The 25,187-nt window shown below is 43.8% G+C and overlaps 1 protein-coding gene across 1 annotated transcript in view; it reads right to left on the bottom strand.

Moving 5' to 3' along the window:
- Positions 1-9,456: 9,456 nt before the first annotated feature.
- The window catches only part of MAL2 (mal, T cell differentiation protein 2), a 29,110-nt gene continuing 13,379 nt past the window's right edge, over positions 9,457-25,187 (bottom strand). Inside the window, exons 2-4 of the mRNA XM_034422219.3 lie at positions 23,270-23,440; positions 16,026-16,199; positions 9,457-12,607 (exon numbers count right to left, since the gene is read on the bottom strand). Coding sequence (XP_034278110.1) covers positions 12,536-12,607; positions 16,026-16,199; positions 23,270-23,440 — 417 coding nt within the window. The 3' untranslated portion in view covers positions 9,457-12,535. The remainder of the gene's footprint in view (positions 12,608-16,025; positions 16,200-23,269; positions 23,441-25,187) is intronic.

The raw sequence follows: 25,187 nt of genomic DNA, 5'->3' as shown, positions 1-25,187 counted from the left end.
TTTAAGCTCACGTCGACTGCTTCAGTGACTCCATCCAGCCACCTCGTTCTCTGTCGTCCCCTTCTTCTTTTGCCCTCAATCTTTCCCAGCATTAGGTTCTTCTCCAGTGAGTCCTTCCTTCTCATCAGGTGGCCAAAGTGTTTGAGTTTCATCTTCAGGAACTGGCCTTCTGAAGAGCAGTCAGGGTTGATCTCCTTGATTGGTTTGATTGCCTTGCAGTCCAAGGGACTCGCAGGAGTCTTCTCCAGCACCATAGTTCAAACGCCCCAATTCTTTGGCGCCCAGCTTTTCTTATGGTCCAACTTTCACAGCCGTACATTGCAATGGGAAAACATTTTCCCCAGTTGCATTGGGTAGTCCTAATTACATGCAATTTTAATCTAAGCAGGGAACCTCTGGTTTGCCATCATAAATGTGACAAAAGGAAGGGTTAGGGTTAGGAAGGAGGTCAAACAGGAGGGTCATGCTTTGGGTGTCTTCAATTAAAGGCTATCATCTTATTGGGCTTCTATTGGTGATTCAAGGAATATTTCATATGTATTATGAGTCTCTAGTAGCTAATCCTTACAGCTTTTAAAATAAAAGTTGCTTTAGAACATAGAATAATAGGGTTACAAGGGACCTTCTACGATAGCTCAACCTCTGCTCATGACAGGAGAGCCTATACCATTTTGGACTATCTTTGGGCTTGGTGGGGTAGATACACATCATCATAGAAGAATAAGAAAATAAGAGCTGGAAGGCACTGTGGAGGTCCTCCAGTCCAATCCCCTGCCCAAGCAGGAGACCCTGTACCATTTCAGAGAAATCACTGTCCAATCTCATCTTAAAAACCTCTAATGATGGAGCATCCACTACTTGGGGAGGCAACTAATTCCATAGGTTAATTGTTCTCACTGTCAGGAATTTTCTCCTTAGTTCTAAGCTGGTTTTCGCCTTGATTAGTTTCTGTCCACTGTTTCTTCTCCCATCTTCAGATGCTTTGGAGAATAAGTTGACCCTCTCTTCTTTGTGGCTGCCCCTTTAGATCAGCATGCTCTGTCCTGTACTCTGGTCTACCTAACAAAGCTGACATTAATCATGAGTTCTTGCATAAACCATTTATAAGCTTTATATGAAGAGCATTATAGGCAGGGGTGAAATGCTCCCAGTTCGGACTGGTTCGCCCGATCCGGTAGCGATGGAGGCGGGTGGTTCGGAAAACCGGTAGCAAAAATCCCTGCCACCCTCCCCCCCCATGCCCAGCTGAGCCGCGCGATCATCAGAGGCTTTTTTTCTTTTAAATGCCTCTGATGATCCAAGCTGAGTTGCCTGATCGTCAAGCTGAGTTTGATGATCCAAGCTGACGATCCAAGATGATGCCTGATGATCCAAGTTGAGTTGCCTGATCCGCAGAGGCATTTTAAAAAAAGCCTCTGACGATCAGGCAACTCAGCTGGGATCGTCAGAGCCTTTTGAAAGCATATTTTTACAACCTCTTCGCAGAAGAGGTTGTAGAAAAAATGGTTTTAAAAGTAAAAAAAAAAAAATGGCCACGCCCACCCAGTCACATTATCCCCCCCACCAAGCCACACCCACAGAACCGGTAGTAACAAATTTTAGATTTCACCACTGATTATAGGTGATAATCTTCACCTTCAATTATACCCAGAAGCCAAATGAATTGTGCCTTTTCTGCCACAGCATCTATTCTTTGGAACATCAAACTCTCCAAAATCAGACTGGCCCCAACTTTGCTGTCCTTCTGTACAAAGTTGAAGACTTGGATGTCCTCAAGTGACTGAGGTATCAGGCTGTTGATGGTCCATTGAGAAGTTTGCCTATTGCATTGGTAGGTTAATACTTGGTGACTGGTTTTTTTAAAATTCTGCTAATATTGTTTTTTGTTTTTTTTTGTATAGTTTGATGAATTGCTGGCAACCCAGAGTTGCATTTGTAAGTTGGCCGGTCATGTAAATAAATTAAATCAATCATTTATTTGCTTGCTAATGTCTCAAGAAGCTTTTGCCTCTTTCCCTAAGCGGTTGTGGCAGTAAGTAAAATTTACTGGATCAGGACTGATTTTATAGCACACTCAACTTGTCACAGATGGGAAAAGCGACAGGTTTCAGGAAGAACAGGAAAGAGCCACACAGCATTTGGAGGAAGGGACATGAAGTACAGTGGTGATAATTTCTTGCTGCCAAAGGCTTTCCACCAAGGCAGAAGAATCTTCAGCCAATTGTGCTCCACTTTGTTCCTTCAGCCAGCAGATGCTTTCAAGAATTGTGTTTTCGTTGGTGAGTCATTCTTAAGGAACTCAATGGGGAAAGACAGCACGTAATCCCTTTTAGCAATGCTTGGCCTTGGTTATCTCTTCCTCTAGTGCAGGGATCGGCAACCCGCGGCTCTGGAGCCGCATGTGGCTCTTTTATCCCTCTGCTGCGGCTCCCTGTTGCTGGTCGGCGCCACAATTTTGAGAGGAGCTTCCTTTCTGTGGGAAATGGGTCCAAATGAGTTTTTGAATGTTTAAGGTTGCCGAGCCCTGCTCTAGTGTTTAATCTGCACAACCTTTAGAGCTTTTTAGGGCTGTGCCCTGCTTTGAATTCAGGTTCTAAACAAAAAATGTTTGCTTGCCTTTGGACTTCCATGCACACAGAAACCTCCTTTGGAGTTTACAAAATACAGAATAACAGGGTTGTTATTGTTATAAAACAAAAACAAAAAAATGGGCAAAAATACACAGATGACTAGAAAAGTTAATAAGAGAACATGTAGATTTTAAACCTGAACTTTTTTCATTAGGGATGATATCAGAAAAATTTGATAAGAAAATGATGTATTTAGTATTACATGTTTTAACAGCAGCGAGGATTATCTTCGCACAATATTGGAAAAATGAAGAAACACCGCAAGATGAAGAGATCATTAAGAAGATATTAGACTGTGCAGAAATGGACAGACTTACATTGAAAATCAAACAGAAAGAAGACACAGAATATTACCGTGTTTTTCGGAGTATAAGACACACCAGAGTATAAGATGCACCTTAGTTTTTGGGGAGGAAAATAAGAAAAAAGCTGATTGGCAGGTAGATTGGCCTTCTCGAATACCCCCAATCAGCTGTTCCCAGAGGTGAATTTTAGCAACAGGTTCCTTGGTTGTGAGCTCTGTGCCTTGCTTTTTTTTTGCTTTTTTTTTCAGCCTCTGAAACTTCTGAAACTCTGTTTCAGAAAAAACTTTTTTTCCTACCTCTGAAAGCCTCCGAAACAGCTTCAGAAAAAAAGCCTCTGAAGCTCTGTTTGGGGGCTTCTTTTCTGAAGCTTCGTTTCTGATGCTTTTTTCAGCCTCTGAAACCTCTGTTTGAGAAGCTGGGCGGGGCTACATTCAGAGTATAAGACACACCCAGATTTTCACCCTCTGTTTGGGGGGAAAAAGGTGCGTCTTATACCCCAAAAAATACGGTACCAAACACAGAACTTATTTTACCACTGGTTGGAAAAAAGGGGTGGAGAGTAAGAATGGAATCTGTACTATTAAGCCAATTAAATACCCAGACAACACAAAGCCCAAAGAATTGTTATTAATAGAAAATTAATAAAAATTATTTAAAAAATACAGAATAACAGAGCTAGAAGGGATCTTAAGAGTAGCGGCCCCCAACCTTTTGGGCACCAGGCACCAATTCTGTGGAGATAGGTTTTTCCGCGGACCAGAGGGGACATGGTTTCGTGTGCTGCCTAAATCCTGCGAATGGGGCTTCACTTGTTTGCGCATCCCAGTTTCTGACATACCATGGTCTGGTACTAGTCCAAGGATGAAGGGTTGGGAATCCCTGCCTTAAGAGGTCTCCTGGTCCAACCTCCTGCTCAAGCTGGAGACCCTATACCAGTGATGGCTAACCTTTTTGCCATCGCATGCCAGGAGTGTGTGTGTGTGTGTGTGTGTCACGCGCACGTGTGCCCACACCCATAATTCTATGCACCCAGCTCCCACGCATGCACGCGTGACCTCCCCCAACTTCTAGCATGCAATGGCATGGTGGGCCTGGTAGGCCCATTTTTCTCTCTCCCCAGGCTCCAGAGCCTTTCTAGGAGCTTGGGGAGGGCGAAAACGGCCTTCTCCACTCCCCAGAGGCCAGAAACGGCCTGTTTCCAACTTTCGCTTCCACAGGCCTTCCCTCCCCCCAAGGTTTCCCATTTCCCTACTTCCGGTGGGCTCAGAAGGCCCGAAAATCTGCTGACTGAATCTGCGCTCTAGCTGAGCTCGTGTGCCCACCGATATGGCTACACGTGCCACTTGTGGCACATGTGCCATAAGTTCGCCATCACGGCCCTATACCAATTGTTGGAAGAAATATCCATCTGGTTCAGTTCCAAGCCGGGAGAAAGATATTGGAAACATAGAGGCTGATTGGAAAGATGGTTTAATGATGAAGCAGAAGCACATGTGGGGTTCTGGGCAGCTGACCACCTGGAGTTGAGAGTGAGGGGTATTTATACCTTCTCTTGGGCTTTGAACTTGAACTTCCTGTTCCTGTGCAAGAAGGTGTATTCTATTGGCTGTTGTAGGGGTCATAGCTGGCTCTGTAGGTTGTCTGAGCCAAACTTGGTTGAAGCTTGGTCTGCTGATGCAATGAAGGGGCTTGTTAGGCAATTCCTATTCTGGCTAAGGGCTTATCCTACGTTTGTTCAGCCCTTAATGCAAGCAGTAATGGGTTACCAAATCTGCATTTCTAAAGCTGCCCCAGCTCAGTATCTGCTTGAGAGTGGGTGGGCAGGGAGCTGAGGCTCTGAGTTTCTGTCTCCCTTAAGATTTTTGTTTCTCTTTTAGGGTGTTGGAAGAAATATCCTTCTGGATTCAGTTCCAAGTGGGGAAAAAGACACTGGATTCATGGAAGTTGCTTGGAAAGAAGGTTTATTGATGAACAGGATCACATAGCTTGAGTTCCTGAAAGGATCACATGGCTTGAATTCCTGAGCTGGAAAAAGGGCAGACTGCTGAGAGTGTCTTGGTTTTATGCCCTCTGTTGGGCTTTGAATTTGAGCTTGTATTCTGATTGGTTGTCAGACTCCCATGGGGCCATACAGGGGCAACTCTGTAGGCTGTCCTGAATCCCAAGCTTGGTTGAGCCTTGCTGGGTGATGTAATCTTCCCAGGTGCCATGTGGTGAATTCTGTTGTTAGATAGGTAGAGGGCTAATCCTACCTTTGTTGGATCTTGGGTGAGGGCATTTGCCTATGAATAGACCTAGCTATCTCTTTATCTCTTAAGCATGGACATCTGCTGTGGGCTATTGAGGGTGGTGTGGGCTATTAAGAGTGAGTCTGTTCCCTGCCTAAAAACATGTTTCTCCATTTCTCATCCAGGGAAATATAATATTCTGCCTTTTTAATATTTCCTAGAAATATTTCATTTTTCTAGGAGAGGGTGGGTGCTAACTTCCTACAATGGGAAATATTTTATCCTGCCTTTTTAAAATATTTCTCAAAATATTTTATTCCTGGGGGGGGGGGAGGGTAGCTTCCCACACATTCTAGAGTCTAGACCGGGGGGGGGGCAACTGTGGCCCTATTACAACCTGTGGACTTCAACTCCCAGAATTCCTGAGCCAGCTTGGCTGTATCAGGAATTCTGGGAGTTGAAGTCCACAGGTTGTAAAAGGGCCACAGTTGCCCACCCCTGGTCTAGACAAATGGCTGTCCAATCTCTTCTTAAAAACCTCCAGTGATGGAGCACCCACAATTTCCAGAGGCAGGCCATTCACTGATTAGTTGCCTCACTCTCAGGAAATTTCTCCTTAATTCAAAGATTAATTCAAAGTACTCTCCAGCTCGGTAAAAGTTCACCTCGGTGCCCCAGTGTTCTATAAAAAGTAAAATAAAGCAGCTTCCAAGTCCAGCCTGAATAGTGGTTGTAGACTCCACACCGCTTTCTGGGCAGCAGTATGGCAATGGTACGTTCCTGCTGTCTTCTACTTTTTAAAAAATGACTTTCTAGTCTAGCCAAAGCCCTGGACGCTAAACAGGACTGACTCTATTTAACTTCTGAGATCAGCCAAGGATGGCCACATGCTGGTTTCACACCCCTCCTCCCCTACCCCGGTTCTCTACTACACGGAATAAGGATGTCAAGTAATGTTACAGTGCCATCTATTGGTGGAGAAGCAAGTTCTGGGCTTCACAGCAACCTTTGTGGATGGTTGTAGTTCTCACCATCCTTAGTACTCTGTATCAATAGAGGAGAAATATTTGTAGCTCAGGGTTGAAATGAAGGTCCTTGGTGCTCTCTGAGCTTGGTGCTTTTCTTGCAGGCATTTTATTACCCAAAGTAGTTGACATCATCAATGCACTGATGACGTTACCTTGTTTGGGTAATGAAACATCTGCAAGAAAGCAACCAAACTTGAGAGAGGACCAAGGAGCCCTCAGTACTCTGTATCCCAGTTTGCCCTATGTTAGAATAGCATGAAGAGCCCATTGTATATGATTCTACCCACTTTCCTATTAAACATTAGAGCTGGGAAATGAACTTTCAAGCCATCTGGTCAACTTTTCTGCTGTACTTTTAGGTACACCAATGCCCAACCTTTTTCTGTCTTTTTACTTGTGATACATTTTCTGTACATAAAATGTTAATTGGAAGCTGCACCTGGCATAGAATGTGCTAGTATGAAGGTATACTCTTCTCATCGTTCCTATCACCCATCTCCTCCCACTTATGACTTAACCTTGTTGCTGGTATCCTTAAGATTTAAATTGACTGTTTCCCTATGACTATCATTAAGTGTTGTACCTTATGATTCTTGACGAATGTATTTTTTTCTTTTATGTACACTGAGAGCGTATGCACCAAAGACAAATTCCTTGTGTGTCCAATCACACTTGGCCAAGAAAGAATTCTATTCTATTATTCTATTCTATTCTATTCTATTCTATTCTATTCTATTCTATTCTATTCTATTCTATTCTATTCTATTCTATTCTATTCTATTCTATTCTATAGGAGCAGTTTGGTACACTCATTTATTTACGGCTACTTGTGAATCAGTCTCTCAATACATTTTTGGATGAAATTCAAGGAGCTGGTTGGTCAGCCATAAACCTCTCCCTGGTAGAAGGTTTGATTATTTGTGGGTTTGCTTCAGAGGAGGGTTTCACATAATTTTACCACTGGTTCGCCGCACACCAAAAATGTGAGCGCATGTGCACACACGCTTGCTTCACTCATGCGCCTTCCACTCATGTGCGCGGCCTTCCATGCATGTGCTTTGCTTGTGTGCGTGGCTTGCATGTATGCACGCAGCTTAGAAAACATGGCTAAATAGGATGGCATAGTGCCGGGACAGGTGGACAGGCCCGCCCGCAGGTCGCCACAACTGGTTCGAGCGAACTGGTCTAAACCAGCCTGAACTGTCTGAATACCTCCACTGGTTTGCTTGTCTCCAAATATCTCAGTCTGTCCCACAACTACACAATACCATCTGATGGGACCTGGGATGCATTCTGTCCTGTTGTTCTGTTTTTCCTTCTATGATCATGTATATCGATCCCATCAAGCCCAAAGAAAGTCCGGAATGGTATATGATTTCCTGCCATGGGCAGAAGATTGGTCTGAAAGACCTCCAAGGTCCCTTCCAGAGCTATTATTAGTGATGGCTTCTCTGGATGCCAGCTCAGAAAATGAGGAAGAGCCGACTCCAGGGACTTTGGAAGTGGGGGGGTGCGGAGGAGTGTGGGAAGTTGCTGAGGGCCCAAGTCAGGCGCGTAGAGGCCAGGCACATTGAAGGGGTCGCTGGAGGAGGGACCAGATGAACACCTGGATGGTGAAGAAAAAGGAGATGCACAGTTGCAGCTGGAGAGCTCAGAGGCCCCACTGGAAACACTGGATGCAGAAGGTGCATAGCTGCAGCCGGCCAGCAGGGACGAGGAGTTGCCTCCTCCATCTGATCTACGGACATGCAGGGCAGAACAGAGGCAGGCTCAACAGAGGTCGGCGAGGCAACTCGTGAGGAGGCAGCCTCACTCCTCCTAATGAGCTATACCAATGAGCGCCTATTTAATCAGATGAATGGAGCAGGGGGTTGTTGGAATCTTATCTTATTCTAATGCACCAAAAGGAATTGTAATAAAATGCCTTTTCTTCCTTTCCCCCCTCTTTTATACCCTTTCCCCTCCCTTATTTTTCCTCTTATTTATTTTTGCATTTTATATTATAAATTCATTTTAAAAAAGGAAACAAGCACCCATTCTGCTGTGTGCATGCTTTGCCTTCGTGAGTTCAGTTTCCTCGACTCTGGATTGTGCTGTGCTTGTGTGTTTACACCTTGGTTTTGTTCATGGATTTTGAACTTCCACCTTGGACTTTGCGGACTTTTGCTTTTGGATTTGGTAACCTTGTGTAACGACTGAGCAGTGTTGGGTTCAATAGGATTGAACCTTGCATTGGGTGCAAGTAGAGACCTAGGGGATTAACATTGAGGGCTTTGATTATCACGAAATTCGGCAAAATCCTTGTGTGTGTTTGTTGTGGTCCGCCAGTGGCCAGCAGAGCTGGCAGCATATTCAGTCAGTGAGGAGGTTGGGGAGGAACATGGGCCAGTCCTGAATCTGGGAAAGGCTTGGATGAGGGCTCTGCGTCAGAGGCAGAGAGGGGGCCAAGACCACCTGGTAGTTATGAGATGCCTCTGGAGTCAGACATCAGCGAGGCAGAGGAACAGTTGGAGCCTGTCCTGGAGTGTGCGCATGCGCAGAGCTGCCAGAAAACAAGAACAATTAAGAAAGCAGGGTTGACTTGGGAATAAGGCTACACCTTGGAGATGATTGGCCCCTCCCATAGGACATAAAAGAGGAGTGAACGGGACGTGGGCTTTTGCAGGAAGCAATTAATTCATTTTGGCCGATTCAAGATTTGAAAGTTCTTTTTGTGACTCTGTGCCAAGTTTGGCCTTGCTCTGCGTCTGGAAATTAGCTCTCTGGCAACATTCCAAGTGAGATAGGTGGGTGTTGATAACCTTCCTCTGAAAGACTGTTTGTCAAGCTTTGCGGACTGTAAATGAAAGTAATTTACAGTCTTATAAATAAAAGAGGTTTTGCGGGACTAAGACTTTGCTTCATGCTTTCTAAGGAAGCCTAGGACAGAACAGTGTTGTGCATGTGGACTAAAACAGGACATTATTCGATGTTCTATGTTTTGCTGAGCTACTCTGGAGGTTAGAGTGTTCGATTAATTATAAGGATAAATTCCAATAAAAATATAAAGGGAATGTAAAACAGCCGAGCTCAGATTTACGAGATTTTGAACTATTGCACACCTCCTTTGTTGTGATAGCAACAACGGCAGTAGTAAGGCCTGCTGAAGTGTTGTATGGCAAAACTGCCCATCCAGCAGTTCTAACCTGCTTCTAACTTAAATACATTTTATTTTGCTTTGCAGACACAGCCCTCTTTTGACATGGGACATGAATTACACAATAGCTTCAACTGTCAAATGTATTCCCCTTTAATAGCAGTCATATATTTGCAATAGGAAAAACAACACATTAAAACCACTTTGTGACTTGAATCTGAACCCATCTTCCATAACCAGACTGCAAGCAACATGCATCCAATTAAATAACCTGATCTGCCATTAAGTGCTCTTTCTCTGGTTCACGTTTGATTTCTACCCGATAGCAATTTACAGTAATGTAACACAAAACGTGGGATATGAGAGGCATCAAACAGTACAATAATCTAATTGTATGATCTTTCCCCAGAACCTGAAGGGTGAAAAATGAAACAGAGCGTACAACTTCAAATATAAAATTGTGAAAGCACTAATGTTCAGAGGGAGACAAGAAATTTCCAGAACAATTAAGCACAAACATTTTCATAAGCAGAAACGAATGTATTGGAAACATTCTAAAATATTAGTCGTTTTGCTAAAATAAAAACAAGAAGCTTCTTTGGCTTCTACATCTAAAGCTGATAAATAAATGAGTTTATATGATAAATTAGAAAAGGGAGGGAGGGAGAGAAGGATAGAAGGAAGGAAGGCTGGCTCTCTTTTGCTTCCCAGTTATAGGAAATGGGATTGCAGAGTCTTAATATTTGTACAAGCAAAATTTGTATCAATGGAGTATGCATAGAGTCGCCAGTCCATCTAATTCTTTTAACTTGCCCCACTAGCAAATTTTTAGATAAAAACTGTTCTTGAATAAAACATGTTTCCCTTGAATATAGGCACATAACTTCAAATACATGACCACAACATTTCTCAGGTTTACTACACCAATGGAAAATGAATTGTGACATTAGTTTGTCATTTCACTCATGGATATATATATATATATATATATTTTAAAGCCACAACTATCTTTTATGAAAACATCATTGTCTAGCAAAGCTACAACTAGATTCTGGTTAGGCAGAACCTAAACACATGAAATATTTTCTCCTGCTGCAAATTATTCTTTCAACAGAGACACAACACAGTATTTGTAAAAGGTTCCACTTTTGTTGATAGTTTAGGATCCTTGTGTGACCTGGCTTGTATGAGTATCAGCATAAAACTTATAGGAGTATTAATCTATTGTGCAATGCTAGTAAGGTTTAACAACTCAAACAGGAATTCTATTTTGGATTACCAGAATTCTGGTAATCTCCCAATTCACAGGGCTGCAATTCTTGAAAGATAAACATGTGCTAGATAGTGCATGGGGAATGGGTAAGGTCAAAATTATAAGGAAAAATGGAAAACCTAAGAGAAACATCCTTGTTTATTTTCCTAAATTAGGAATTTTAGGAATTAAAAATAAATTGTGTGCATGTGTTCTTATTTTAAGAATAAAATAATATATTCCTTGCACTTAAAAATAATACTATTATAGTCTGGCCTAAGATTCAGAGGTTGCAATCTGGTACTTGTGAATAATTCTGAGAACCGAACTCACCACCTTTTGGGCCTAGGAAGGTATAGCAATAGCAATAGCACTTAGACTTTTGTACCGCTTCATAGTGCTTTTACAGCCCTCTCTAAGTGGTTTACAGAGTCAGCCTCTTGCCCCCAACAATCTGGGTCCTCATTTTACCCACCTCGGAAGGATGGAAGGCTGATGGAAGGGATAATTAAATCCTGAAATTTGGCAGTCCATGTCAATCCTGCTGAAATTAGACAGCTGGGCATGGTGGACCGTAAAGCATGGTTTTTTCAGCTAAAAAAACCCAGCAATACAAAGTACAGCCTGGGTTCAAGTCCCGAGTGCCACCCAATGGGGTGAGCTTCTGTTACATGCTCCAGCTCCTTCGAAAGCATGCAAATGCAAGTAGATAAATAGGTACCACTTTGGTGGGAAAATAACAGAGCTCTGTGCACCTTTGGTGTATAGCCATGCTGGCTGCATGACCACAGAAATTGTCTTCAGACAATGCTGGCTCCCTTGTCCAAGAAACGGAGATGAGCATCGTTGTCTTTCTTGATTGCATGTATGCGATATATTGCACATTTGCTAAGAGCTTTTATTTCTCCTATAACCATCAGAGCACCAACATTCAATTGTCTGCTAAAGATAGTATTATAATACTGTGGGATGAGGGAGGGGCAGGTTGTAAGTTAATAGACACAATGTTCTTGGGAAGATCAACCTAGCAACTGAAAACATTGGCTGAGTGGAAACTGTCCCAGCACCAGAGGTGAGATTCAAACATTTTTACTACCGGTTCGGTGGGTGTGGCTTGGTGGGCGTGGTATGGCTTGGTGGGCATGGCAGGGGAAGGATAGTGCCCCCATAGATGGGGGCAGGGCCAGTCAGAATTTTTGCTACCAGTTCTCTGAACTACTCAAAATTTCTGCTACCAGTTCTCCAGAATTGGTCAGAACCTGCTGAAACCCACCTCTGCCCAGCACAATATGTTTCATGCACAGCTGACATATCTAAAACATTGCAACAGAGAAAGAACCTGGGGAAGGAAAGAAGGAGAAAAATGTAGGTCACTGAGAAAATTCTGTGGAGCAATGGATGATATTTTGGGGCCCTCCATGCTGTTGGTAGAGAGGTATTTCAGAAACATTTGTGTGGGGAAGAAAACAAAAGATTTCATCTGAAAACGAGGATGAAAGTGGTTGGTGTTTTAACAGAAATTTCTACCTTATTCTCACTGAAGAAAGAATATAAATATATATACACAAAGGCCACTATTGCTATTGTCTGCCTCTTGTCAAGCTAGGAATTTTGTTGCATCCCAAACTGATAATAATCCCTTCTGTTCCTAAAACCTTGCTTCTTAATACTACACCCACTTTTGGGGACATGGGAATGGTGCTGCTGAACCGAGATAGCAGCTGCGGTACAATCTCAACATAAACACAGATTTTCCCCACCACCACCCCTGAGAGTGTATATACTGTACTTATGGCATGGGTTGGGTGTGTTCGTCTCAGTGCTTTAGAAAACAACAAAAGTATTCCAAAACATCCTTTTGAACGCCACTCCTATTTGATGGGACACGTTGGACTCTGTTTGAGAGTTGAGCAAAATCAGCTAGGATGTAGCGGAGCTGGTGGCCTCTTTCCGATGCTATAATTTCCATCTTCTTAAAGCCAGGGTGGTGCTGCATCCATAACACACCGTTGTTACAAAGGAAAAAATCTGGAGTGGAAGAGGAGGCACGGAAGAAGAAATAGAAAGGAAAACGGGTATCAAAAGTTTGGCAGTTGCGCTGATCTTTAATGTTCGTTTTCTAGATTGTTATTTTCACACAATAAACATAGCACGTTGCACTTCTTGAAGCATTCAGTGTTTCGTAAACTTAATGTTTGTATTTGGCTTACTTCAGTGGTATGTTGCTCCCGGTTCGGTCCAGTTCTTTAGAACTGGTAGTAAAAGCGGTGGGAGGCTCCGCCCATCTGCCCAGACGTCATAATTGACGATCTGCGCATGCACAGAAGCGTTTGCATACTCCCATTGCGAACCGGTAGTAAAGATACGTAGAACCCACCCCTGGTTTACTTCATAGGAAGGGAGCATGCGCCCACATGGGTGATGTATGATCTTTTGTTGTATGCTGGGTATGTCTATGGAGATTCTCAGTCATCCAGGTCATGGTTGTCCCAAAGGTGCTTTTTCAAGAGGCAACTGGACTTTCTGGTTTTTCTTTGAAGACATTTTGCTTCTCATCCAAGACGTTTTTTCAGCTCCATAGACATTGAGTTGTAATTAGTTTTTGGGGTTGTCTTACAGGTAGTCCTCACTTAATGACAGGCCTTAACTTCAAAGTTATGATAGATCAGATCACCCCAGTGGTGAAATTCAAATTTTTTTACTACCAGTTCTGTGGGCGTGACTTGGTCGGCGTGGTGTGGCTTGGTAGGCGTGGCAGGGGAAGGATACTGCAAAATCTCCATTCCCAGCCCACTCCAGGGGAAGGATACTGCAAAATCCCCATTCCCTCCCCACTCCTGGGAGAAGGATATTGCAAAATCTCCATTCCCACCCCACTCTGGGGACAGCCAGAGGTGGTATTTGCCAGTTCTCCGAACTACTCAAAATTTCTGCTACCGGTTCTCCAGAACCTGTCAGAACCTGCTGGATTTCACCCCTGGATCACCCCCAAAACTACTTACAACTCAACATTTATGGAGCAGAAGAAGCTTCTTGGATGAAGCTTCTTCAAAGAAAAACCAGAAAGTCCAGTTGCCTCTTGAAAATGCACCTTTGGGACAATGCTGGGCTGGAACCCTGAAGACCATGAATACTTAAGAGAGAATGCAGTGTAGTGGTTGGAGCAGAAATTCTCCACCTTTAAGTTGCTAAGGAAGAGAATGCGAAGAAGAGGCTGTAGGCACTTTTGTAAAATGGCAGTCTATAGGACAGTGATGGCTAACCTTTTTGCCATCGCGTGCCAGGAGAGGGGGGGCGGTCGTGCATGCATGTGCCCACGCGCATGCGCACGCAATCCCACCCACCCCCGCTCCTGGCACATGATGGCCTGGTAGGCCCATTTTTCTTTCTTCCCTGGCTCCAGATCCTTTCTATGGATCTGGGAAGGGCGAAAACAGCCTTTCCCACTCCCTTGGAGGCCCTATGGAGGCTGAAAGGGCCCATTTCCCAACTCTCGGTGGGACAGGAAGTGATGTTTTTTGTTGTCCCCAGCCTCCAGAACCTCTCTAGGAGTCTGTAGGAGCCTCTCTAGGAGTCTCTGGAGGCTGGGAACAGAAAAAAAGTCATTTCCTGTCCCACCGGGAGTTGGGAAATGGGCCCTTTCAGCCTCCGTAGGGCCTCCAAGGGAGTGGGAGAGGCTGTTTTCACCCTTCCCAGATACACAGAGAGGATCTGGAGCCAGGTAAGAAAAAAAAAACGGGCCTTCCCCACCCCCCGCAGGCCCTCCAGAGGCAGGAAACAGCCTGTTTCCCTACTTCTGGTGGGCCCAGAAGGCCCGAAAATCAGCTGTCCAGTGCGCGCATGCGCCCCAGAGCTGAGCTGGCGTGCCCACTAATATGGCTCCGCGTGCCATAGGTTCGCCATCACAGCTATAGGAGAAGGCCTACTCCATGGCAGTTAGAGGGCTCACAATCTAGCCACACTGATGAGCCTTCTTCCTATTCGGTAGTGCTGCTGTCACCTGCTGAGCTCCACAAAGGTGGTAATAAGCAGCATGAAAGAATAGCTCACTACCCAGATTGGGACCCAGAGTTTGGTGCTGCCTGGGAAGGATTAAAACAGCCCCAACCTCCTCATAACTGGAGAGTTTGTCTCTTAGGGGACTGGAGCAGGGGTGGGTTCTACTTACCTTTACTACCGGTTCGCAACGGGGCCGCGTGCGCTTGCTTGCTTTGCTCGTGCGCGCGCAGAAGTGTTTTGATGATGTCAGGGTCAGTGGGCGGAGCCTCCCGCCAGTTTTATTACCGGTTCTATAGAACTGGTGCGAACCGGGGGCAACCCACCACTGGACTGGAGGCTAAAACATATGAAGTACGATTGCAGGAACTGGGTATGTCTAGTTTAATGAAAAGAAGGAGACATGATAGGAGTGTTCCAATATCTCAGGGGCTGCCACAAAGAAGAGGGAGTCAAGCTATTCTCCAAAGCAACTGAGGGCAGGACAAAAAGCAATGGGTGGAAACTAATCAAGGAGAGAAGCAACTTAGTTCTAAGGAGAAATTTCCTGACACTTAGAACAATCAGTTGCCTCCAGAAGTTGTCAATGCTCCAACACTGGAAGTTTTTAAGAAGATGTTGGATAACCATTTGTCTGAAGTGGTGTAGGGTTTCCTGCCTAAGCAGGGGGTTGGACTAGAAGACCTCCAAGGTCCCTTCCAACTCTGTTATTCTAATCGATTCTAAAAGGGAATTGAAAGTGAGTGTGGGTGTGTCAAGAAGGGAGTCAAACTGGAAAGGCAGTAGAGATGTCCTTATCCCCAAAGATAAGCAGTCTTCAGCGAGGAGAAGAAAACTGCAATTCTTGGAGCTGCAAGACCGACAGAGAAGCAGAGCTGAGAACAGGTGAAGAAAAAAAGACTGACCACAGTCTGCAAGCCCACTGCATGTAGCAGCCCAGATGCAGAATTCCAGAAACTAGTTCCAGAAAGAGAGGCCTGTGAGGGCTGGCAGAGAGAGAGAGAAGTCTATTTGCCAGCCTATAGAGAAGACAAAAGGGTTTTCATGTGCAGATAGACTGCGATGGGCTACAGGAGCAGAAGACCCACCAAATGACTATCATAATTCAGACAGTCATTAAATGAATGGTCATAGGAGTGATGCGGTGGCCTTGAGGTGGAGCTCTCGTCTCACAATCAGGAGGCTGTGAGTTCGATCCTAGATAGAGGCAGATATTTCTCTCTCTCTGGGCACAATGAGAATATATCTACCGAACCAATCTCCGTATTGGCATCAGGAAGGGCATCCGGCCAGTAAACACTCTGCTAGCTCCATTCAGTTGCCCAGACTCTACCCTGCAAGGGATTATGGGGTTGCTAAAAGAAGATGGTGATTAAATGAATGCTCATAAATCGAGGACTAACTGTAGTTAGATTTGGCTGATCACCGAACATCCCTGAGTGATACTCACCGCAGCTGCTATGCTTAAATTATATTCATGGCTATCTAGAAGTGCTCCGTGGGTGGTGTTGCTTGAGACGAGATTGGTGGTCTTTAGTGGGTGACTGTGCAAAGATGTTGTTGCAGTTTGCAGTAAGAAGGTCCCAAAGTAGAAGACAAAGACGGCTGCGTGGTAAAGGAAATCCTGGGGGAAGCAAAAATGCAAAAGTAAAAAAATTGAGAAGATTGAACATTTGCAGGAATCAAATGATTGGCTGCGCAAAATAGATTATGTCTCATGTCATCACATTATTCTTGTATGTCTAAAAGGGTTTTGAAGTATTTCTAGCAGGACTACCAGATTCTGTAGCAGCTTTGTTCCCTATGCTATCCGTCTGGTAAACTCGCAAGATTCATTTTTCTCGCCATATACATGTATACATCCGAACTAGACTATGTCGTTTCTCTGTGTCATATAATAGATGTGGGTACATGCATAATTTTCTTTCTTTCTTTCTTTCTTTCTTTCTTTCTTTCTTTCTTTCTTTCTTTCTTTCTTTCTTTCTTTCTTTCTATCTAAGGGGCTATAAGTGGCTAAGACGCGGAGCTTGTCAATCGAAAAGTCAGCAGTTCAGCAGTTCGAATTCCTAGTGCCGCATAACGGGGTGAGATCCAGTTACTTGTCCCAGCTTCTGCCAACCTAGCAGTTCGAAAGCACATAAAAAATGCAAGTAGAAAAATAGGGACCACCTTTGGTGGGAAGGTAACAGCGTTCCATGCGCCTTTGGAGTTGAGTCATGCCGGCCACATGACCATGGAGACGTCTTCGGATAGCGCTGGCTCTTTGGCTTTGTAACAGAGATGAGCACTGCCCCCTAGACTCAGGAACGACTAGCATATATGTGCGAGGGGAATCTTCACCTTCTATCTATCTATCTATCTATCTATCTATCTATCTATCTATCTATCTATCTATCTATCTATCTAGTCATGTTTTATTTATTTATTCAATTTATATACCGCCCTTCTCCTAGTGGACTCAGGGCGGTGCACAGCCAAAACTAAAATACATAACAATACAAAATTTAAAATTAATTAAAAGAATTATATACTTTGGCCCGAATTAAAACAATGCGAATTAAAACCCATTAACAAATTAAAACTAAACAATTAATAACCATTAAAAAACTAAAAAGGGGGGCGGGGTTCACGCCAGCCCTGCTTGCTGGAAAAGAAGTGTTTTCAGGGCTCGGCGAAAGACCCGAAGATCCGATATCCTTCGTATCTCCGGGGGCAAATCGTTCCAGAGGGCGGGGGCTGCCACAGAGAAGGCCCTCCCCCTGGGGGTCGCCACCCGACATTGCCTGGCCGACGGCACCCTGAGGAGTCCCTCTCTGTGGGAGCGTACTGGACGGTGGGAGGCTATCGGCGGCAGAAGGTGGTCCCGCAAGTACCCAGGTCCTATGCCATGGAGCGCTTTAAAGGTGATAACCAATACCTTGAAGCGCACCCGGAAGACCACTGGAAGCCAATGCAGCTCACGCAAGAGAGGTGTCACATGGGAGCGACCCCTCGCTCCCATAATCCCCCGCGCGGCCGCATTCTGCACCAGTTGGAGCCTCCGGGTACTCCTTATGTAGTGTATATTGGAGGTAGTGACCCTTTGAGAGCTGTATGCAGTGAAATTTCATTTTAATCTATGCTGATTAGTGTACATTCAAAGTGACAATAAAGTTATTCTAAATCTAAGTCTAATCAATGGAACCCAGAACATGCTATTTATGTCTGTTCTTACAGGATGAAAAGAAGCTAAAGTCCATCTAGTAGCTAGAATTAAAATGAGGACTCCAGCTTCTGTTAAAGAAAGAATGAAGGACTGAGTGTCCATGGAGATTCTCAAGGTCATCGTTGCCCCAAAGGTGCTTTTCAAAAGGCAGCTGAATGTTCTTGGGTTTTTTCTGCAAACCGCTTCTCATCCAAGAAGCTTCTTCAATTCTTCTTGAGAAGAAGCTTCTTAGATGAGAAGTGAATGCTTTCAAGGAAAAAAAAACATGTACATGTATACATCCGAACTAGACTGTGTTGTTTCCCTGTGTCATATAATATAGGTGGGTGTATGCATAATTTTGTAATACTCTATTAATTTTGTCATGTATACGTAGTGTTTATTGAAGGTGGTGACCCTTTGACAGCTGTATACAACGGAATTTCATTTTAATGTATGCCAATTAGTGTACATTCAAAGTGACAATAAAGTTATTCTAAGTCTAAGTCAGAATTAATTTGCAGAATTTTTTTTGGCCTCAGGGCTGGGATTACAACACAATATCCAGGAGTCTGCCATTCCTGTGGTCCTGTCCCTAGGTAAAGGTAAAGGTAAAGGTAAAGGTTCCCCCGCACATGTGTGCTAGTTGTTTCTGGCTCTAGGGGGCGGTGCTCATCTCCATTTCTAAGCCAAAGAACCAGCGCTATCCGAAGACGTCTCTGTGGTCATGTGGCTGGCATGACTAAATGCCAAAGGCGCACAGAGCGCTGTTACCTTCCCACCAAAGTGGTTCCTATTTTTCTACTTGCATTTTTTTACGTGCTTTCGAACTGCTAGGTTGGCAGAAGCTGGGACAAGTAATGGGAGCTCACCCCGTTACGCGGCACTAGGGATTCGAACCGCTGAACTGCCAACCTTCTGATCGACAAGCTCAGCGTCTTAGCCACAGAGCCACCATGGTCCTGTCCCTAGGCAACTATTAACCAGGAATGATCCCGCTTAGCATTGGAGGCCAAAGGTGGGCAGAAGCAGTTGACTTATGGAGACATATTTTTACTGAAAGGAATGCACGATGTAATATTATCACTCTCAGGGTGAGCCTGCTGTTCTCCCTTCTGCCTGCAGTTCCCAAAGCTGAATCAAGAAAACATGACAGTCGTTTAAGGCAAAGAAAAGAGCAAATGCAATTTTTTAAATAAGAAAAGCTCTTTAAGTCTACCCATCTAATTTCTACCCCTGTGTGAGTGTGTTTGTTAGTCTTAACTCTTGGAGAGGGCAGGTTTTGGGCAACATTTTCAGAAGTGTCCCAAAGGTGCTTTTTTCAGGAGTTTCTTGTTTTTTCTTGCAGACAGCTGGTCATTTGCATCCTTTTAGAGCACGCACTTGGAGGTTTATCTGTGTCCTCAAGGTCACCTGAGTAGTGCTAATGGTTCTTGTAGTCTGCAATTTTTCCTCTGGAAATCCATTCCTTATTCCCACAACATTCAAAGGGTGTCCACCCCAAATTGGATAGCTAAAAGTTTGTAGAGGTTCAGTTGCCTCCTAAAAAAGCACCTTTGGGACAACCACGACCTGGATGACTGAGAATCTCTACAGATTTTCAGAAGTGGCATGTGATTTCCACCTTCCTCTTTCGAAGGCTAAGTCACCCAGCTGATTTTATTTCTAAAGCAGGACTAGAGCTGGTTTGGTCCAAAGCAGTGGTCACCAAGTGGTGGTCTGTCGACCACTGGTGGTCCGCAAGAAAATTTTGGTGGTCCGCAGAAAAATTATTTGCATTTTTTATATTGCACTAAATCAGGGGTCCTCAAACTACGGCCCCTGGGCAGGATACGTGCAATGAATGTTTGTGTTGCTGCAGAGAGTCTCCCCATTCAGGGTCTTTTTGTACAGGTTGGAGGGGGCAGGAATTCTGACTTGGGGTCTGTATACCATATTTTTCAGACTATAAGACACACTTTTTTGTCTCCCAAAAGGGGGCAAAAATGTCTGTGCATCTTATAGACCAAATATTGCCGAAGCCCAGCCTACCCACCAGCCATTTTTTGGCCTCCGCACGCCCTGTTTTGGGGCCTGTTTTCAGCCTTTTTCAGGCCTTTTTTCAAGTTTTTTTTTGAGGCTTTTTCAGCCTGTTTTTTTGGAAAAAACAGCCTTGAAAATGCCCCCCAAAAGCCTCAAAAATGGGCCAAATGAAGCTCAGAAATGGGCCAAAAGAAGCCCAGAAATGGGCCAAAAGAAGCCCCAGAAATGGGCCACAAAAAGCCTCAAAAATGGGCTGCAAAAAACCTTGAAAACAGGCCGAAAAAAGCCCCCAAAACGGGCAAAAAAAAAAAAGGCCAGAAAAAAGGGAAACCAAAATCTTTTTTTGTTGTTTTCCTCTTCTAAATTTAGGTGCATCTTATAATCAGGTGCGTCTTATAGTTTGAAAAATACGGTACTTAGAATTCCCAAATGCCCTTAATAAGGAACTTTCTCTTATCTTGAATAAACTTATCATCATGAAATGAGTGGATCTGTCCTCTCATTGACTGCTGATTGGTTTAAAACAAGAGAAAGCAAAGATGGGGGGGGGTTGGAATAGAAAGTTTCTCCTCAACAAGGGGGAAATTAGATGGCCCACAACCTATTGATTTTTCCAGGAAGCAATCATAATGTGTTTATGCCCAGAGGATATAAGGAAAACTAGTGGCCAGTCTCCTTCAGAGATTTATTGTTTCTCTTGTAAATGCCTGAGGATGATTGTGAACTCAATCAAATTGTATCCTCACGGCAATTCCAGTCACATCTCTGAACACAGCCCTATTAACAAACCATTCAACAATCACCATGGTTTGTATGAAGCCCAGGAAGAACGAGAAACATTCATTCAATTTTAATTTTAATGCAAGTCTATTAATTTCCTCATTCTCCTAGGTGAATACGAATAACAGAATTGGAAGGAGTCTTGGAGGTCCTCCTGTTCTTTCATCAAACTCAGTCATCTATGAGTTGAATCTGCAGATCAGTGTATCCTTGGGACATAATTATGTACAATAATGTTTTACAAGAACAAAAAATTGATACCAAAATTTGGGCCAATTTATTTTCCAAAGCATCAGAGGGCCGGACAAGAAACAATGGATGGAAACTAATCAAGGAGAGACGCAACCTGGAATTAAGGAGAAACTTCCTAACAGTGAGGACAATTAACCAGTGGAACAGCTTGCCTTCAGAAGGTGTAAGTGCTTCATCACTGGAGGTTTTTAAGGAGAGACAATCACTTGTCTGAAATGGTATATATAGGGTCCCTGCTTGAGCAGGGGGCTGGACTAGAAGACCTCCAAGGTCCCTTCCAACTCTATTCTATTCAGAATACGGGAGAAAATTACGTCAGGAACAAACGCATGCCAAACGTAGAGATTTTCAGGTGGATTTTTAAAAAAAACCAAAAACAACGTTGAAATGCTCACGATACAGCAGACCTGACCAGGGTCATTTTAGGTTTCAATGTTTACTTTAATACCGAGCAATGGATCTTTCCTTGTTTACTGTGCAAACAAAGGCAGAATTAAAGTTAACTCGGCTTGTGAGTTTGCAGCTTTCCAGAGCAAAGGTGCCCTTGCAATCCCAAAAAAGAATAAACAAAAGAAAGCCAAAATCCACAACCAAGGCATCAAGAGAACACACAAGTAAATCATCATGAACTTCCATCTTTACAAGTTCATATGCGTGCACAAACATTAAAAAAAATAACACAGCAGTAAGCTACAATTGCATTAATGGAATTGCTCCTCCTGTGGATTTATAGCATGGATAATTCTTTTGGATTTGGGCCTGTATACTCAGCAATTCGTCAAGTAGCTCCTTACAATTGGCATTCTTAAAAGGAGTCTCGGCTTCCTTCCGTACTTACTGTGATCTCCCCTATACTCACAAAAACGGTAATTCAAGAAAACTTTTCACTTTAGATAAAACGTACATGCAGAACATGCAGGAATAAGCCATTCTTTCATCAACCATCTCTATTTTTTTTTGTTTCGCAATACTTAGCAGCAACACATTGGGCAGTGACAACTCATTTCTAGCAATGGGTCTTCTAAAACAAACAAAAAAAAAAAACAGCCTTCATTTATTAATACCGTGTTTCCCCGAAAATAAAACTCTGTCTTATATTTTTTTGAACCCTGAAATAAGCGCTTGGCCTTATTGCCATGTGCTCAAAAGCCCGATTGGGCTTATTGTCAGGGGATGTCTTATTTTGGGGGAAACAGGGTAGTACAGATAGTCCTTGAGTTATGACTTTAGGCTTAGCGACCGTTTGACGTTATGATGGATCTCCCCTCAGGCTACCTTTCCCCAGTTATGATGGCCGCCTCCACCCTTGAGGTCATGTGATCACATTCTGGGCACTCAGCAACCAGACTATATGGTCACATGACTACAACTTATGATTTTTGCTGGAAAATGGTGTTTACTTCAGGTTTTGACAAAAAAAAAAAGCACATTGCAGTCAATAAGTTTGCTTGATGACTGCAGGGTTTGCTCAATGACCACTTCAAAAAAAGGTCATAAAATCAGGCGCAGTCATGTGATGACCCATTTAATGACTGGCACAAATTACAACCATAATTATGGGTTTAATTACAGTTGTAAGTCAAGGACTATTGTAGGAGAATCTGCTTTATTAATCCCGATGATTTAATGTGCCAGATCCAACACTAAGGCAGTGTTTTTAAAAGCTTTGTTTCAACAGGTGCTTGGATTGTTTGACCCAAGCAAACCCCAAATATGAACCTTCTCTAATCTGGCATCTGTAATGGCTAGAAGGAAGAACCTTGAGGTACAGGAGGGAAGAACTGCAACCAAGTTAATAGTCAGATAAGAGAAATATGCGTGCAAAGCAGTTATGAGTTGTTACTGGTTCGCCCTAGTTCAGATGAACCGGTAGCGGTGGCAGCGGCAGGCTCCCCCCACATGCCCAGACATCATAAAAACGCTCTGTGCATGCGCAAAGTGCCGTGTGCTCATGAAGCAAGCACCTGCATGCTCCCAACAGCGAACCGTTAGCGAAGAAAATTGAAACCCACTACTGGTGCAAAGCAGAAATATAATTTGAGAGTACCATTTCAGACATGACCCAAAGGTGCTCTTTTTCAAGAGGCAACTGGACTTTCCAGTTTTTCTTTGAAGACGTTTCACTTCTCATCCAAGAAGCTTCTTCGGCTCTGACGGGATGGTGAGAAATGGAAGGATTTATACTCCTTGCAGACAGCTGGTCATTTGTATCCTTTTAGAGAGTAGTTGAGGCCACTCGAAGGTTATACTTTGTGACACCAATAAACCTCAACGAATCCCTAAAAGAATGCAATGACCAGCTGCCTGCAATGATTGTAATTTGAGGACTACCGATATGCCGAAGCAAAATAAATCACCTTGTAGTTTTGTGATAAGTATAAATTCATTCCTGAAAATCCCTCTGACTTGTTCCCAGTGTTTTTTTTTTTTAACTTGCAGCCTTTTTGCATGCTTACCAAACGGTTCCAGTCGATGGCAATTCTCTCTCGATAACTGAAGAGGAAGACCGAAAGGAAGGAGAGGGAGGTGAAACAGGCCGTCACAGATACAAACATTACCCAGCCTTGTAGCAGAGGCAAAGGAACTTTTGTAGCAGCTACTAGTATCCATACAAGTGCTCCAAAAAGCTGTAAGACACAAACATATAAAGAAACGGTAAGGAAGCATACGCACATACATGCCTATGACTCTATTCCTTTTTGTGACAAAATTATACATACCCTGTTTTCCCGAAAATATGGCCTATCCAGAAAATAAGACCTAGCATGGTTTTTATGCCTGCCTAATATAAGCCCTACCCCCCAAAATAAGCCCTACTTAGGAGCCTGCGCAGCCCATTCCATCTGGTCGCTCACAGTACCGCAGGGTGGTGGTGGAGCTGCCTCATGCGCCTTGCACCGGCTTACCTCAGGGCCCCTGCAGCCAGGCCATCCATGCCCCAATACTTCTCAGCAGCAGCCATGTGCAGCAGGAGCTCACATGGCCGCTGGCCCACTTCTTCTGCTAGCTTGTGGCCAAAATGGAGCAGGAGGCCGAGCAGTGTGTTGGTGCTGCGGCTGTGAGGCAGGTGTCAAGGTGTTGATGGCTTGGCTGCAGGGATCCTGAGGTAAGTCACTGTGGGAAGCATGGGGCAGCTCCACCCCCCATCACCTCATGGCCACGGCACCAATGCTCTGTTGCGGCCGCGAGGAAGCAGAAGAAGTGGGCTAGTAGCCACACGGCATCCTGCTGGATGGGGCTGCTGGAGCTGCCACTGCAAGGTGAGGCAGTTGTTGGGGCATGGGTGGCCTGGCTGTGGGGGCCCTGAGGTAAGCCAGTGCGGGTGCATAGGGCAGCTCCATCCCCTCCACCTTCCGGCGGTGGCACTTATTTTTAGCTTTTTGCTCTACAGACCTGTGAAGGTCACAAATACAAGGACTGGTTGGTTGCAAAGTTAGTTTTTAATCACTGTTGCAATAATGAATAATTATTATCTGAGACAGTCACTAAACAAGGACTACTTATATGTTGTTGTTTTTTTTTTGGAAAATATATGCAACTCACCCACCCACCCACCCAAAAGACACCCCCCCCCAAAACCAAACACTACTCAAAAAGAAATTATATGCAGATAAATCTCCAGGGCTTGTGTATTTTTAAATTGACAAGTAATTCTGTGGTAAATCTTTTCCTGTCACTTGCTTAGGAAATCAATAGAATTTCTTTTTTTTTTAAACAAGGTGTTAAAACATTTGGGGGAAAAAAAAGAAATTTAAAAAAAACCCCAGCATTGCTACTAGGCAAAAGCGTTGATTTTTATACTGGTTCTTCTTTACCCTGTCATGGAGAAATTAATCTGATATACTTTATCATTGTATCCCCATGGGAGAATGTCTTTCCCTGCTTTAAGCCGCAATGTGATATCCACTTATCTGGGAAGAAGATTCCACTGAACATAATGGGACTATTTTAGACTTGCACAGAAATGTACTATAATTTCTTATATTATTCAGGTATTTGAAAAACAGTCGATACTTCTTTTGGGTCTCAAAGCATGTTTCATTCACAGAACAATCTGGATCAATCGACTTGAGCTTCTTTAAAGGCCCAGTGTCTGATTTGACAGTGCGCTATCCCAAAATAGGAAAACCCCACAAAAATAGACAACAAAACCCCCCACAAAAAAACATATGAGTGCATTGTCTGCTTGTTATACATTCCATCTAAGGCAGTGTTTCTCAACCTTGGCAACTTGAAGTCCATTCATCTTCAAGTTGCCAAGGTTGAGAAACACTGATCTAAGGTCAGACTGTCAACATCACTTAAACTATAGCTGGGTCGAAGTTTGGAATCCGTATTTAGGATAATTTGGTCTTTAAGATTATGATTACTGTA

The sequence above is a fragment of the Pantherophis guttatus genome, chromosome 3 (assembly GCF_059756535.1).
Source record: "Pantherophis guttatus breed Tessera chromosome 3, ASM5975653v1, whole genome shotgun sequence".
Lineage (NCBI taxonomy): Eukaryota > Metazoa > Chordata > Lepidosauria > Squamata > Colubridae > Pantherophis > Pantherophis guttatus.
Note: the sequence above shows the minus strand (reverse complement) of the source record. Positions and strands in the feature narration are given on the sequence as shown.